At 50.7% G+C, this 13,855-nt stretch overlaps 1 protein-coding gene and 1 long non-coding RNA gene across 3 annotated transcripts in view; one reads left to right on the plus strand and one right to left on the minus strand.

The window, feature by feature from the left end:
• Positions 1-1,118, minus strand: part of ARHGEF26 (Rho guanine nucleotide exchange factor 26) — a 31,106-nt gene extending 29,988 nt beyond the window's left edge. For both annotated transcript variants that reach the window (XM_058843766.1, XM_058843765.1), the window contains exon 1: positions 232-1,118. In XM_058843766.1, the coding sequence (XP_058699749.1) occupies positions 232-1,059 (828 nt within the window). In that variant the 5' untranslated portion in view covers positions 1,060-1,118. The remainder of the gene's footprint in view (positions 1-231) is intronic.
• Positions 879-5,702, plus strand: LOC131581470 (uncharacterized). Its single transcript, XR_009278095.1, has 3 exons — positions 879-954; positions 5,364-5,484; positions 5,589-5,702. It is a non-coding gene; the product is annotated as an uncharacterized LOC131581470 (long non-coding RNA).
• Positions 5,703-13,855: the final 8,153 nt, after the last annotated feature.

Genomic DNA, 13,855 nt, shown 5'->3' on the forward strand with positions numbered 1-13,855 from the left:
GCAGGAGGCAGCCAGCAAAGGCTCTGAACCTCCTGGATTTCAACAGAGTCTGTCATCTCCAACACCTCACTTGGAAAACAGCACTTTTCAAACTCACAGTAACTATGAAAAGTCTTGTGTTTGCAAAAAAAAAAAAAACCAAACTGAAAACTCCCAGCATTTATGGAAAATGCAGAATCAGCAGGCCACGCTCCCACGGAGCCAACACCTTCACCCATCAGCACACCTTACCTTTATCCTCCCCAGGCTCGAGAACTTCTCTTTATCTTCAACCACCGCTTTCAGGATGGGCTGGGACATTCTGTTTTTCTTCTTGCAGTTGTTGGAGCCGTCCAGCTCCACGCCGCTCACCACGGCCCGGCGGTAGGACGTGGAGCGGAGCCCGCGCCGCAGCGCGCCCGGGCCGCCCTCGGGCTCGTCCTCGGGGTCGCTGCCCAGGGCCAGCCGGGGGGGCTCCACCAGGCTGCGCACCCTGAGACCCCGCTCGTGGCCGGCGGGCCGGCTCTCGGCCAGGCTGCGGGGGATCAGCTGCTGCTGCTGCTGCTGCTGCTGCTGCTGCTGCGAGCTCACCCTGCGCTCCGCAGGGCATCCCCCCGGCTCCTCCGGGGCCCCGCCGCTGCCGGGGCTCGGTGCGGGCTGAGCGCTGGCTCCGAGCAGGATCCGTTCGTGCTGCGGGGCCAGCCCCGCGGTGCTGGGCGGGCGCGGCCGGGGGCCCTGCCCGCTGCCCGGCGGGGAGATGCTGCCGTTGGCGGTGGAACGGACGGGGCTGCCCGGGGCCGGGGTGAGCGGCCGGGAGCGCCGCTCCGGAGCCAGCGCGGGGGAGCCCGGCGGCCGCACGGTGCCGTTGGACACCGAGCCCATGGCGCGGCTGCCGGTGCCGGCGGGCTGAGGCACGGAGAAGGCGCACCTGTCCTCCACGGGGAAGTCGGTGACGAGCACTCCGCTGGGGCTCTGGTACGACTGCGGCCGCGGCTTGCTCCAGGCGAGGGGCTGCGGGCGGGGGGTCGCTCGGCGCCTCCAGCGCGGCGCGGCGGGGCCCGCCGGGGGCCGCCCGTCCATCGCCGCCCGCCCGGCGCCGCTGAGGGGAGGCGGGCGCGGAGCGCGGCTCGGCCGGGCCACAGCCCCGCCGGGCGCGGGGCCAGCGCGGGCCGGGCCGGGCCGGGGACCGGGGGAGGGCCGGGCACAGCAGCCCCACCTGCGGCACGGCTGGGGGCGGGCGGAGCGGCGCTTCCGCCGCCGGCACCGCCCGGCCCGGCCCGGCCCGGCCCCTCCCCGGCCCGCGCAGGTAGCGGGGCCCGCGGCCCGGCCGGCTGTGCCCGGGGACAGCGGAGCGGGATCGCTGCGGCAGCCGGGCCGGCCTTGGCCGCGGAGAGCCGCGGGCAGGAGGGAGCCGCAGGTGCGGTGCCGGGGAAGGCGCTGGATTGCGGGTGTGACACACGATGCTGGGGCAGCGCCATCCCCCGATCCATCCCCCGAGCCATCCCTCCCAACCATCCCCCGATCCATCCCTCCCAACCATCCCCCGATCCATCCCCCGAGCCATCCCCCGATCCATCCCCCGAGCCATCTCTCCCAACCATCCCCCGATCCATCCCCCGATCCATCCCCCGAACCATCCCCCGATCCATCCCCCCGATCCATCCCCCGATCCATCCCCCGAACCATCCCCCGATCCATCCCCCCGATCCATCCCCCGATCCATCCCCCGAACCATCCCCCGATCCATCCCCCCGATCCATCCCCCGATCCATCCCTCCCAACCATCCCCCGAGCCCAGCTCACCGCCCCGGCCGTGCCCCTGCACCTGCCCGGGCACTGGGGACACCTGGCCGGCTGGGGCTGCCTCACTGCCTGCCAGCGAGCTGGGACACAGCTGCGAAAGGAACAACTTTCTGATAAAAACATGCAACTTAGGCAATGTATCTGCTGGGAATTCTGACAAACTACATCACCCTGAAAAACCTGTGTCTGTAAAAATGGTGAAACTTCGCTGTGACTTTGGGACAATATATAGCTTAAACATACATCAAAGGAGAACAGAGTAGATTTTAAAAAGCAAAACAAAATATATGCTCGTTTCTGTGCCAGGGCACGAGCTCTGCCCGCTCCAGCAGCCCAGCCAAAGGTCCCTGCACTCCCAGGCGGGGAGAGCTTCAGCACAGAGTCCTGAAATAAAGTCACACGGGCGTTTTTCTGCTCTGTTACATTAGTAATAATTACAACATGCCATTATTTTGCTATCTGCTCCTCTACACTTAAAATCAGCCTCTGCTTCCACTGGAAAAAAAAGGATCCCTATGTTTTAAAAGCCATGCCACAGCACAGGGAGCATTTACGTGAGAAATTAGCTCCAGTATTAAATGCCACATTGGCTAGGAATAGAAAATACAATATAGAATGATTCCCTAGTACTGGATTGCGAAGCTGAATTGTTTGCCTGGTTTCCTTCAATCGCACGAAAAGGCAAATCTAGGTGTGATTGTGTTCATGTAAGTGACGCCTCCCGTCAGGATTGGCAGAGCAGAAATAGCTGAAATGTTTGGAGATGCGGGAGGTTGGGCACAGCGAGAGCAGAGGGTGCTCAACAAAACCAATTATTTACAGATGGGCACCCACTTAGGCTCCTGGCTGAGCTTGAGGGGAGAAGTGACAGAAGAAAGATTGCTAGATTTCTAACTGTCCTCTCCATACTTGCAAGACTTGAATTTGCCAGTTTTCATCTATTACTGAATCAGAAAAAAAACCCAAAGTAGATTGAAAGTGCTTTCTTTTCTTTTTAAATATATGGAAAATTTAATTTATACTGAGTCTGTTTAACAATCAGAAAAAATCAGAGGAAAATGTAAGGACCAGACAGCTGTGTGTACCTGCACTTAAACTTCAGATGTATTACTAATTCTTCTGCCAGGACAACCCAGTAAAACAAAACATCTTGCTAAGAATCAAATTAAGCAACGCACAAAGAAATTAAAATGAACAAATGTGTATGTCCACAAATGAGACAAGACTGCAAATTGCCACTTCAGCTTCAAACAGCCAGAGCTGAGGGGAGAAGCCGCAGGCAGAACCTGAGATGCTGCTTAAGCTGTCACTTGGGACTTCCCAATGGGTTATTTCTAAAATTATCTCTCAGATTTCCAGATGAAATTGCCAAGGAATTGGATATAGTTGCAGCATATTACTTAACTCATAAATCCTAATTATTAATTACTGAGGTAATCAGCTTTTACAAGATTATTCTCTTGCACATACTTATTCACTGGGCTGCAATTGCAAGAGTAATTTTGATTCCTGAACAGCCACCTCAGCGTTCATTTCATGCACAGTAAAAGAGCAATAAAACCTTACAATGAAATTGCCATCATAAGAAAAGTAAAATCAACTCTGTAATTTAAGAGAAGAAAGAAATATAAACATGGTTATTAGGCCTTCCTACAAAGCCAGGTCACTGAAGTCACTGAGACTGTTGTGTAGCAGTGCCCAAACGTGAGAGCCCAGGCAGGGCAGTGTGTCCTTCCCTGGGGCCAGATCCTGCTCAGCACAGAGCCTGGAGTGCTGCACCCATCCCTGGGGTCACATCCTGCCCAGCACAGAGCCTGGAGTGCTGCATCCATCCCTGGGCCAGATCCTGCCCAGCACAGAGCCTGGAGTGCTGCACCCATCCCTGGGCCAGATCCTGCCCAGCACAGAGCCTGGAGTGCTGCATCCATCCCTGAGCCAGATCCTGCCCAGCACAGAGCCTGGAGTGCTGCATCCATCCCTGGGGCCAAATCCTGCTCAGCACAGAGCCTGGAGTGCTGCATCCATCCCTGGGGTCACATCCTGGCCAGCACAGAGCCTGGAGTGCTGCATCCATCCCTGGGGTCAGATCCTGCCCAGCACAGAGCCTGGAGTGCTGCATCCATCCCTGGGGTCAGATCCTGCCCAGCACAGAGCCTGGAGTGCTGCATCCATCCCTGGGGCCAGATCCTGGCCAGCACAGAGCCTGGAGTGCTGCACCCATCCCTGGGTCAGATCCTGCCCAGCACAGAGCCTGGAGTGCTGCACCCCTGGCATGGGGGGCAGGAACCTGCAGGGAAGCAGGATCCACCCATCTTCACAGCACTCCAGTTAACACAGACAGGACCTTGAGCAGTTATGAGGGAGAGTTTGAAGTGAATCTCTCAATTCAGGAGCCAGCCACAAGACCTAAAGCTGGTGTCAGGAACTGGCACCAAACCAGCAGCATTTGGACACCTGCCTGCAGCCAAGCACTCGGTGATATCCAGAAGCCCACGTTGATCATAACCAGCATGAGGCAGGTGGAGGTTTGAGGGTGTGCACAGATAGGTTCAGTGGGGAACATGGTTATTGCCTGAAAATCTGCCAAGAAAAATGGAGGATTATTCATCTTCTCCCTACACCCCCATCAAAAGCACACTTTGCCTCTCTGAGCAATCAAAGAGCAAAACCAGCAGTGAGACCTGGCTTTATTTCTGACCCAAATGCTTCATGTCTCAAACACACTACTTGTGTCCTGTGGATGGTCCTGGCCATGCCCTGTGCAGGTGACCCTGGCTGCTGGTTGGGGCCCAGTGCCTGCTGCCTCTGGCCTCCCCAGGGGCATTCCCAGCACATCTGTCCCCCCTGGGAGGGGAGGGCTGCAGTGGCTCCAGGAGAAGTGCCCAGCTGCTGGTTAATCCCCAAAGGAATGGACTGCATGTCCCATCTGTACTAACTGCCAGCTAGGGAGCAGCAGTATCAATAACATCCTTCTGAAGCTCTCCTGTGTCCCTGGGCTGTTCACAGGCAGCTGAAGAAGAGCCAGCCGTGCCCTGCTCAGAACAAGTCTCTGTCCCAGAATTAGCATGCAGGGGGAATAAGGCTCCCTCTGTCCCACAAAAACCCTTCCCAAGCACAGCAGTGGCAGGGGTCACCACCAGCAAAGACGAGGTGTCAGTGTGACAGAGCCAGGCGCTGGCTGCTGAGATCCTTCTGTCACTGCTTTCACTGCTTTTCCAGGGACATGAGGCAAGGGAGTGGAGCCTCTTTCCAATGCAAGGAGCGGGATTTTCCCAAGGAGGACACGGTTACTCCAGCAACACAATCCCACAGCTCTGCCAGCACTCAGGAAGGGTCCAGCCTTCCGACCTCCTGCCCCCTCTTTCTTTTCTCTGCAGCTGTACATAGGCTGGGAGAGACTTTACTCTGAACACTGCTCAGCCAGATTTTAACTGTAAATCAATCCAAGATGGCAGAAGACATTTAATTATTCCTATTTTCCTCTTAATTGTGTTTTGCTGTTGCTAAAATAGCAATAATAGAAAGCTTTGCAGCATTAACTAAAAGCTTTTAGGGGAAAACCACATCTCATTGTGCTGCAGGAATAAAGGACCTGGTAATGCCCATGGAGCATCAAAGTTGAAACAAGATGCTGTTTTACTGGGATGAAAAGAAAAAGAGTAAGAAAGAATGTGTACCCAAGAAAAGCAACTGAGGACTGAGGTACTGCTGCCTCTGTCACTCTTATCATAGACAAATTCTTGTCTATGATTGTAAAATTAACTTTGTATTTGCTAGTATTTAGACTGACATTACTTGTTTCCCAGGTGATTTCCCAGCAGTTTCCTGATCCAGTCTCTTCCTTTACTCAGAGGTGGGTGCAGAGATTGTCTCCTCAGTGAGAGAAGGAGGGTACCTGGCACCTCCATCATTTATAGAGTCGATTGGGAATTTTCCAACAGGAAGTATTTGAGATTTTAATATGTTAACCGTATTTTGTGTGTGCATATTTCATATTTTGATGTGAAAAATATTTCCTGCCATGCTTGAACTATATGTCCTTCTTTGGTTTTGCTTTTAATTTTCCAACACAGTTTATATCTCCCAATACTTTCACCAGTAAAACTCTTACAGGCTTCAAGGTAGATAGTCAGGCCCAGTAGAATTAGGTCAGTCTTACATTAAAGTAGGTAATTTCTGTCAGAGGTTATTAAACCTTCCAAAAGTTACACCTGTTTCTAATTTTTGTTCAGTGAATATGAGATTAATCTGAATATTAAAGGGGAATTGTGAAACTGGGAAGTGTGTCCCTTCACCTCCAATTTAGTCATATACAATCTTTTTCCCAGTTTTACAATTCCATTTTAAAATTCTGACAGTGAATTTCCTCTCTGTGATTCAAAGACCATTCTTTCCATAGGAGAACAGTTAAGAGAAAGTCCTAGAAAATGTAGATAAAAGCTCTTTAATCTGATGACTGTAGTTCATAAGATGTTGCTATTTAAAGAGTTTGCAGGATTTCAAACATCTCCTAACAAAAGGATGGAGGCACTGCTTGCCATAGCTGAGGAGTTTTTGTGGTTGCCATTAGAAACTCAAGCAAGCTGGGAGCGTGCATGGACAGTTTGTGCAGCTCCAGGCTGGGCTGCTGGGTGTGCTTTGTTCTCCCTTTGTCAGCTGTGCACAGAAATGCCTGAGCAAGTGTCAGGGGGATGGGGCAGCTCTCCAAAGAGCTGCTGCTGCTTATTCCCTATCTTTGGTTGCTGCTGCCTTTTTTGGTGTAGTGTGTTTTTGGTTTTTGTTGGGTTTTTTTGGTTTGGGTCATGTTGTTTTTTTGTTTTGTTTTGTTTTTTATTGTTTTCTTTAAGGAAGGAACATTCTGTCCATTCAGAAATTAAAGAAAAAAAAAGAGAGAGAGAACAGCACTGTATTTTATTTGTTTCCTTGTTGATAGCCAGTAATTTCTGGGTGTGATACATCACTGCCACTCTGCAGTGGAGCAGGAGAGTCACCTGTTCTCAGCTCCTGGGCCTGGCCAGCCCTGCCCTTCCCAGGAGATTCCAGGTACCCACTGCTGACTGGACATCCTGGGGACTCCACAGGTCCCTGTGACTCCACAGAGAGGCAGCTGCTGTCACCAGAGGCTGAGACTTTCCAGCCCCAACTCTCTCAGGTGTGACACACGAGCCCCAGGGAATGGCTTGCCTTGCCTGCATGGCTCACCTCAGTTCTAGGTGACAAGGCACAGGTCGGTCAAAGGTTGCACTCCATGATCTTAGAGGTCTTTTCCAACCTAACTGGTCTTGTGATTCTGTAATTGGGGTGATTTGAGAAATCCTGAACCTGATTTAGCTTCAAACAACTGATTAACCTACAGTTATGTGCCAGATTTCCCCTTTGCTCCATTGAAATGCTGGAATTTTGTGAATGCCATAGCAACAGAATCAGAAAGTGTGGAAATCTGGAGTGCAGGGAAGCTTGTGTCTGTTTTTGTGTAATGAGCTGAAGCTCTAAAGCGTGCCTTTCCCCCTCCAATTGCAGTTTCCCATCAGTAGTGCCCCAGCCAGGCTCCCTGCCCCTCTTGGCTGCAGTCCTTCAGTGGAGGCTGAGCAGGGCTGGATGTGTGCAGAGCCTGGGACCTGCCCATCTCACCCCAACAGCCTTTGGGCTGCATTAGGCCTAATTGGACCTAAATAACCATGAGTTATTAACCATGAATTCCCTGATGTGCTTAGCGAGAGGCCTCTCACATCTCCCCACCCCCCTGCACCCTTCCTAAACATTTTGAAAAATTGGCACTTTTCTTATTATCTTTCCTCTCCAAGCTATTAAAAGTGTTCCTAATTCAACTCTGTTCCTACTAATTAGCTCAAATACACTTTAATCAGTGGGATTTATTCTGCTGTTGGACATGCCAAAATTCAACTCTATGGTTTCTCTAAGCTCAGTTTCTTGAGTTGTCTCCTTTCCAGACAGATCCAAGCTCTGATTTTCTAGCAGTCACTTCAGTGTTCTCATTTGGAAATAATTTCTGTCATATTATCTAAGTCCTTTTTTCATCCTTCACCTTACTGTGACTTATTTCCTGGCCTACCATACAGAACAGAGTTGCAATCCTAGACCTGATAGGTGCCGTCCCGAGGACAAAAGGAGAGGGGGTGTGAAAATGAGGATATTGCAGGAGAGAAAAGCCCTTCAGCTGGAACAGCAGCAGGTCAGGAGCAGGGAGAATTCTTGGAGCACTTCTAACAAGACTGAAAAGAGAGAGACAAGGGGGTAGAGACACTCACTGAGCCAAAAACAGATTCCCAAAAGAAAGGAATGGTTTCAAAAGGAAGGAAAAAAAGGAGTGGAAGGAGCAAGTCCTGCTTTGCCAAGGCCTCTGATGCAGCAGCATGGCCAGTGCAGCAAATCTGGCTGAGACCACTCATTTTATCAGTGAAACAAGTCCCCACAGACAAAACAATTTTATTGCTTTTTAGTTGGTTTCAAAATTAGTCATGGACAGATTTTGTTCCTTAAATCAAACTGAAGGTGATCAAGACCTTGCAAAAGGTTTTCTTCCAGGGAGGCAGGGCTGGACCCAAAATAAGCAGAAGCCTTGCCCAGCATCACTGCCATGGAGAATAAACTGGTTTACAAATGTTAATAAAGAGTTTGAATGCTTTTCTGGTTACTCTGACAAAAGTTGGCACAAGAACAATGCAAAATGATTTCTTCCAGCAGGTCAGCTGGCCGGCGTGGGGCCGGCACGGAGCAGAGGCTGGGCAGGGTCCTTGCACATTCTTTACCTAGTTGGGAAGAGCTGGAGCAGGCCAGAGCCTCTGCCAGGGACGAGGACACGCTGCTGGAGCTCCACTGCTCTGCACAGACCTTACAGTGCCAGGAACACCAGGGGAAGGTGCATCCCTGAGCTGGCCATGGGAACAAGGGGGAGCTGAGAGAGGCACCAGGGCAAGGACTGAACCCCCACACTGCCCCCAGCACAGGGACTGTCCAAGGGATGAGAAGGAGCCTCCCTGTGCAGCAGGATTCCTGCTTCAGCTCTGCTCATCTTTGCCCATGCTCTTACTGTGCTTTGCATTGCATTTCTATGGGCTGCTCTTGTGTATCCTGTAAGGAGGGATTTTTAATGTTGAATTATGCTCCTCTGGGGTTAGAAGACAAAAGGTAGCAGTGGATTAAGATACCGGGTGTACAGCAAGAACATTTCTTTCTCAGAAAAGCTTGCCTGGCTTCTTCCTAGCAAGCTCTGTGCTGTTAAATACCTCTGGATTCATCTGTGGTGTCAAAGTGCTTTTGTTTCATTTACAGTTTTACTCGGTTTCTCAGGAGATGAAAGGGAAATAAAGTGACTGAAAATGTTTTCAAATGCAGTCTGAAAGCAAGAGAAACCTTTTGTTTCATTGCTTGGAAACCCCGAAAAGAGAACTGCAAGGAGCGCTTTGCTGTGAGACTCGGTGCTTCCTGTTCTTGTCTCTGCATGTTCTTTCTCTCTTAAGAATTTAGACAAATAAGAAGAGGGACACTCAGGCGCTGGCATGCTCTGCCCCAGGGTGCTGAATTCAGCTGGCACTGCCCAGCCCTGTTCAGCACCTCCCCATGCAGCCATGGATAACATTCCCTGGGAATGCTGTGATGCATTTTATGATCCCGTGTTTTTCAGTGATAAAAGCCAGACACTAGAAGGAAATAGAGAACATGTTTTTCCCTCTAAGACAGAAAAGAAGAATATGTGTTACCAGCCAGTTTGCTCTGCTCAATACCTACTCACTCCATATCATAATTAATCAATTCTTCAAGTAGCAAAATAACCAAAGAAATTATTTAGTCATCTCACTGTGAGTTACATGGGCTCTTTGAACAGATCAATTCTTTTAAGCTCAGAGATGTTAAAAATCAGATAGAAATGCTTTCATGAGGTGAACTGTCGTGTACTGAGCGGAGGGAATGTTCATTTTTATCAAACAAGATTTTTTCCATCTGTATTTCTATGGATTTCCCTGGGTGCAGTTTTGTGTGTACCTTGTGGACTCCTGTGACGTGGCAACAACTGCACAATAAAGCTCCCGGGAAAGGAATTTGGTCTGACAGTGCAACCCCAGCCCGGCACAACCCACACCTCTCCAGTTGTGCAACGAAGGATTCTTAATGTCCCAGCTCCTTTGGAAATGCTCCTAAAGGAGTTTGCTGATTTAGAATTCGTTTTTAAGCTAATGCCAAATGCAAGTTTAAATCAGTATACAATAAAAATGAAGTTCCTTGTGTCCAGCTGGGATGTGAGGGGGTCCTTCAGCAGCTTCAGCACTGACCTTGGCCCATCGAGGGAAACAGAAAGTGCAAACTGTCACCCACTAGAAACAGTGAAACAGCTTTTTTTTAACAGCTTCATTTTCTTAATGGGATAACAATAAATAATTTCTTAGAGGAACTAACGATCTGAAGAACAAAACACTAATTAAATGGGGTGTTTTCAGACCATAAAACCATGTGTGTTCCTTAATGAAACAGACACACAACCGGTCAGCTTGTATCCTGATTCTCTTTACTTTGCTGTTGATGTTTAACTTGATTTCTATCCACGGTAACATTCTTTGCAGCACCTCAGGGCAGGAGGAAACTGAGTCTGGAACAGCCACTTTCTGCACTGCTGAAAGCCCTCAGCCCCAAAACGTCACAAGAACTGGGAATGCTCAGGCTCTATCTGAAGACAAGGCAGAAACACTGACCAGTGACAGCACCAGTCCCTGCAGTGCATTATAACCACTGCCCAGTGTTCCCAGTGCTGCAGTGCCCAGCACAGAACCCAGCTGCACCAGGGCAGAACCCATCCCCTCCAAGGGCAGAACCCCTCCTGTCCAAGGGCAGAACCCAGCTGCACCAGGGCAGAATCCATCCTGTCCAAGGGCAGAACCCAGCTGCACCAGGGCAGAACCCATCCTGTCCAAGGGCAGAACCCATCCCCTCCAAGGGCAGAACCCATCCTGTCCAAGGGCAGAACCCATCCCCTCCAAGGGCAGAACCCATCCCCTCCAAGGGCAGAATCCATCCTGTCCAAGGGCAGAACCCAGCTGCACCAAGGGCAGAACCCATCCTGTCCAAGGGCAGAACCCATCCCCTCCAAGGGCAGAACCCAGCTGCTCTGGGGGAGGCTTCTCAATCATTTGAAGAGGTTTTTTTGCCTGGAGCACAGGATACAACAGCCTGCTGGGTGCCCAGCTACAGCCAGCCAGGGATTGAGAGTTTAAATAACCATTCCCAAAGCTCCTGAGAATTCCAAGGGAAATATTTAAGGCAGAAGCAAGATACATTTGAAAGGACAGCCAGCTGCAGATGCTCATATCCTTGTGAGTGAAAAGCTAGGAATATTTGAAATACTCCAGATAATTATGACTGGGCAGCAACCACCACAGCAAAGATCTCTTTGTTTTAAGTAAACCATTAACAGAGCAGCCCAATCACAATGATAAAAACCACACTGATATTCTTGGACTAAACTCCCTCACTGTAACTGTCCATCCAAAACTAAAGCTGCAAAAACTGAGACACTTCCAATAGGGAAAAAGACCACATAAAGAACAAGCTCCTGAGACACAAAGTTTGGAAAGCTGATCTTTGAGACACAGGAGGTTTACTAGAAGTATGATGTATTATAGCAAAGGAGGTCTGCTCTAAAATTTCAGTCCAAAGATAGCCTTTCTCACAGAGTCCTACTCTGACTGAATATATATAATATAATTAGAAATCTTTCTTTGCACTTTGCACAATCAAATTCCAGTTCTTAATTACCAAATTGATTTAATCCCCATAGCTGGAAGGGCAGAACCAGGCACATCCCATTGAGCAGGAACAGGGCTGCTGGAGAAGCTGTGAAGGGTCTGTGTGGAAGGATCTGAGAGACCCTTCAGGGCTGTAAGAGCATTGGAGAGTGCCCAGAGGAACGAGGGCGTCCCAAAGGGAAGCAGGGCTGGAAGGGGAGCTGTGGCTCTGTGCCCACTCAGCTCTCCGTTCCTTTACCTGGCACACAGCAGTGCCAGGCCTGGTGCTGAGACAGGGAACAGTAATGCAGGTCCTTTTCTTCTTTTAGCACATGGATTTCATTAGTCTCATACCTGTGTGTGCTCACATGCTCTCATAAACCTTCATTAAAGAATGAATCCTCTGTGTCAGGTTCCTTTTCCCTGCCCCCTGCCCAGCTGAGCCTGCCCAGGGTGTCCCAGAGCAGCAGCTCACAGACAGCTGTGGCTGCTGGGGAAACACAGGAATTCACAACCTGTCACTGACCAGGAATCAGGGATCCCTTCACACAGGGACTGTTCTCCATCTCCCACTCCCTGCCAGAGGGAACAGATATTTCCCTCACTTATGCAGAGGGAGGACAGGCAATAATGAATCCCAAAATGGGATGTTCCTTCAGAAGCTCCCAGTAACCAGAAGTGATGCCAGGCTGGCTGTTCCCAGAACACACCGAGCTTTGCACAGGGCTGCAGCGCAGGACAGCAGATGGAAAGCAGCCACTGCTCTCACATAAAAGCTCCTGTCAGGGCAAAAGAAAAGCTCAGCATGGTTTTAGTTCTGTATTTAAAAAGTACAGTAGGGAAAGCTCTTCACAAAGCTAAACAGAGGCAGCTGAGCTGGCAGCTCCAGCAGCCCCACGTTAACGAGCTCGGAACGGGCCCGTTCTGAATCCATTAGGGGAAAGATTGCAAGATACTATTTTTAAAAGATCCATTTCTCCACCAGGCCATGCACCATCATTTCACTCACACATACTTCACATTTTGTCCATTCCTGTTTTCTATGGAGAAGTGAAAAGACTGTTCTGAGAAACCAAAATGGAACGGAATAGATTTAAATGTGCCTTTGTGATAAACACTGTTAAAGACTGTTCACTTATTAAAGATTGAATTATAAAAAGAGTCCTTTTAAAAAAAGTAATCACATGTAAAGTAGGGATAATTACAATGATTCTTAAACAACTTAGGAATGATTTCATACATTTCAATACCTATTAAGGGTAAGACAGAGAGCAGAAGTGGAGATTCATTTATTTCGTAAGTCACTGCTAAACAGACACTGTGTCTTAAAGGGAAATGGATGAGATGGAACAAAACATGACTGGAGAGAGAATGCCCAAGACATGGAAAAACAAGTGAAGAACAGGCAGTTCCAACTTCTGTATTCAAAGGCCAAGCCCCAGTCAGTGAAAATGAACAGATGACTTAATCACTTGAGTAAATAAGGGCTCTGTTTGGATGTCCCCACTTTGACAGAAAGTTCCTGTCAGGCTCCTTGCTTTACCCTCTGCCCTGGGTGCTGCAGTGCAGGGCTCTGCAGGGCAGCAGGACGAGCTCCAGCAGCAGCTGCAGGGCACCAGCCCTGTCCATCCCCTCCTGAATCCTGTCCATCCCCTCCTGAGTCCTGTCCATCCCCTCCCCAGTCCTGTCCATCCCCTCCTGAGTCCTGTCCATCCCCTCCCCAGTCCTGTCCATCCCCTCCTGAATCCTGTCCATCCCCTCCTGAATCCTGTCCATCCCCTCCCAGCCCTGTCCATCCCCTCCCAGCCCTGTCCATCCCCTCCCCAGCCCTGTCCATCCCCTCCTGAATCCTGTCCATCCCCTCCCCAGTCCTGTCCATCCCCTCCTGAATCCTGTCCATCCCCTCCCAGTCCTGTCCATCCCCTCCTGAATCCTGTCCATCCCCTCCTGAGCCCTGTCCATCCCCTCCTGAGTCCTGTCCATCCCCTCCCAGTCCTGTCCATCCCCTCCCAGCCCTGTCCATCCCCTCCCAGTCCTGTCCATCCCCTCCTGAATCCTGTCCATCCCCTCCTGAATCCTGTCCATCCCCTCCCAGCCCTGTCCATCCCCTCCCAGCCCTGTCCATCCCCTCCCAGCCCTGTCCATCCCCTCCTGAGTCCTGTCCATCCCCTCCCCAGTCCTGTCCATCCCCTCCTGAATCCTGTCCATCCCCTCCTGAATCCTGTCCATCCCCTCCTGAATCCTGTCCATCCCCTCCTGAGCCCTGTCCATCCCCTCCTGAGTCCTGTCCATCCCCTCCCCAGTCCTGTCCATCCCCTCCTGAATCCTGTCCATCC

Source organism: Poecile atricapillus, chromosome 8 (genome assembly GCF_030490865.1).
Source record: "Poecile atricapillus isolate bPoeAtr1 chromosome 8, bPoeAtr1.hap1, whole genome shotgun sequence".
NCBI lineage: Eukaryota > Metazoa > Chordata > Aves > Passeriformes > Paridae > Poecile > Poecile atricapillus.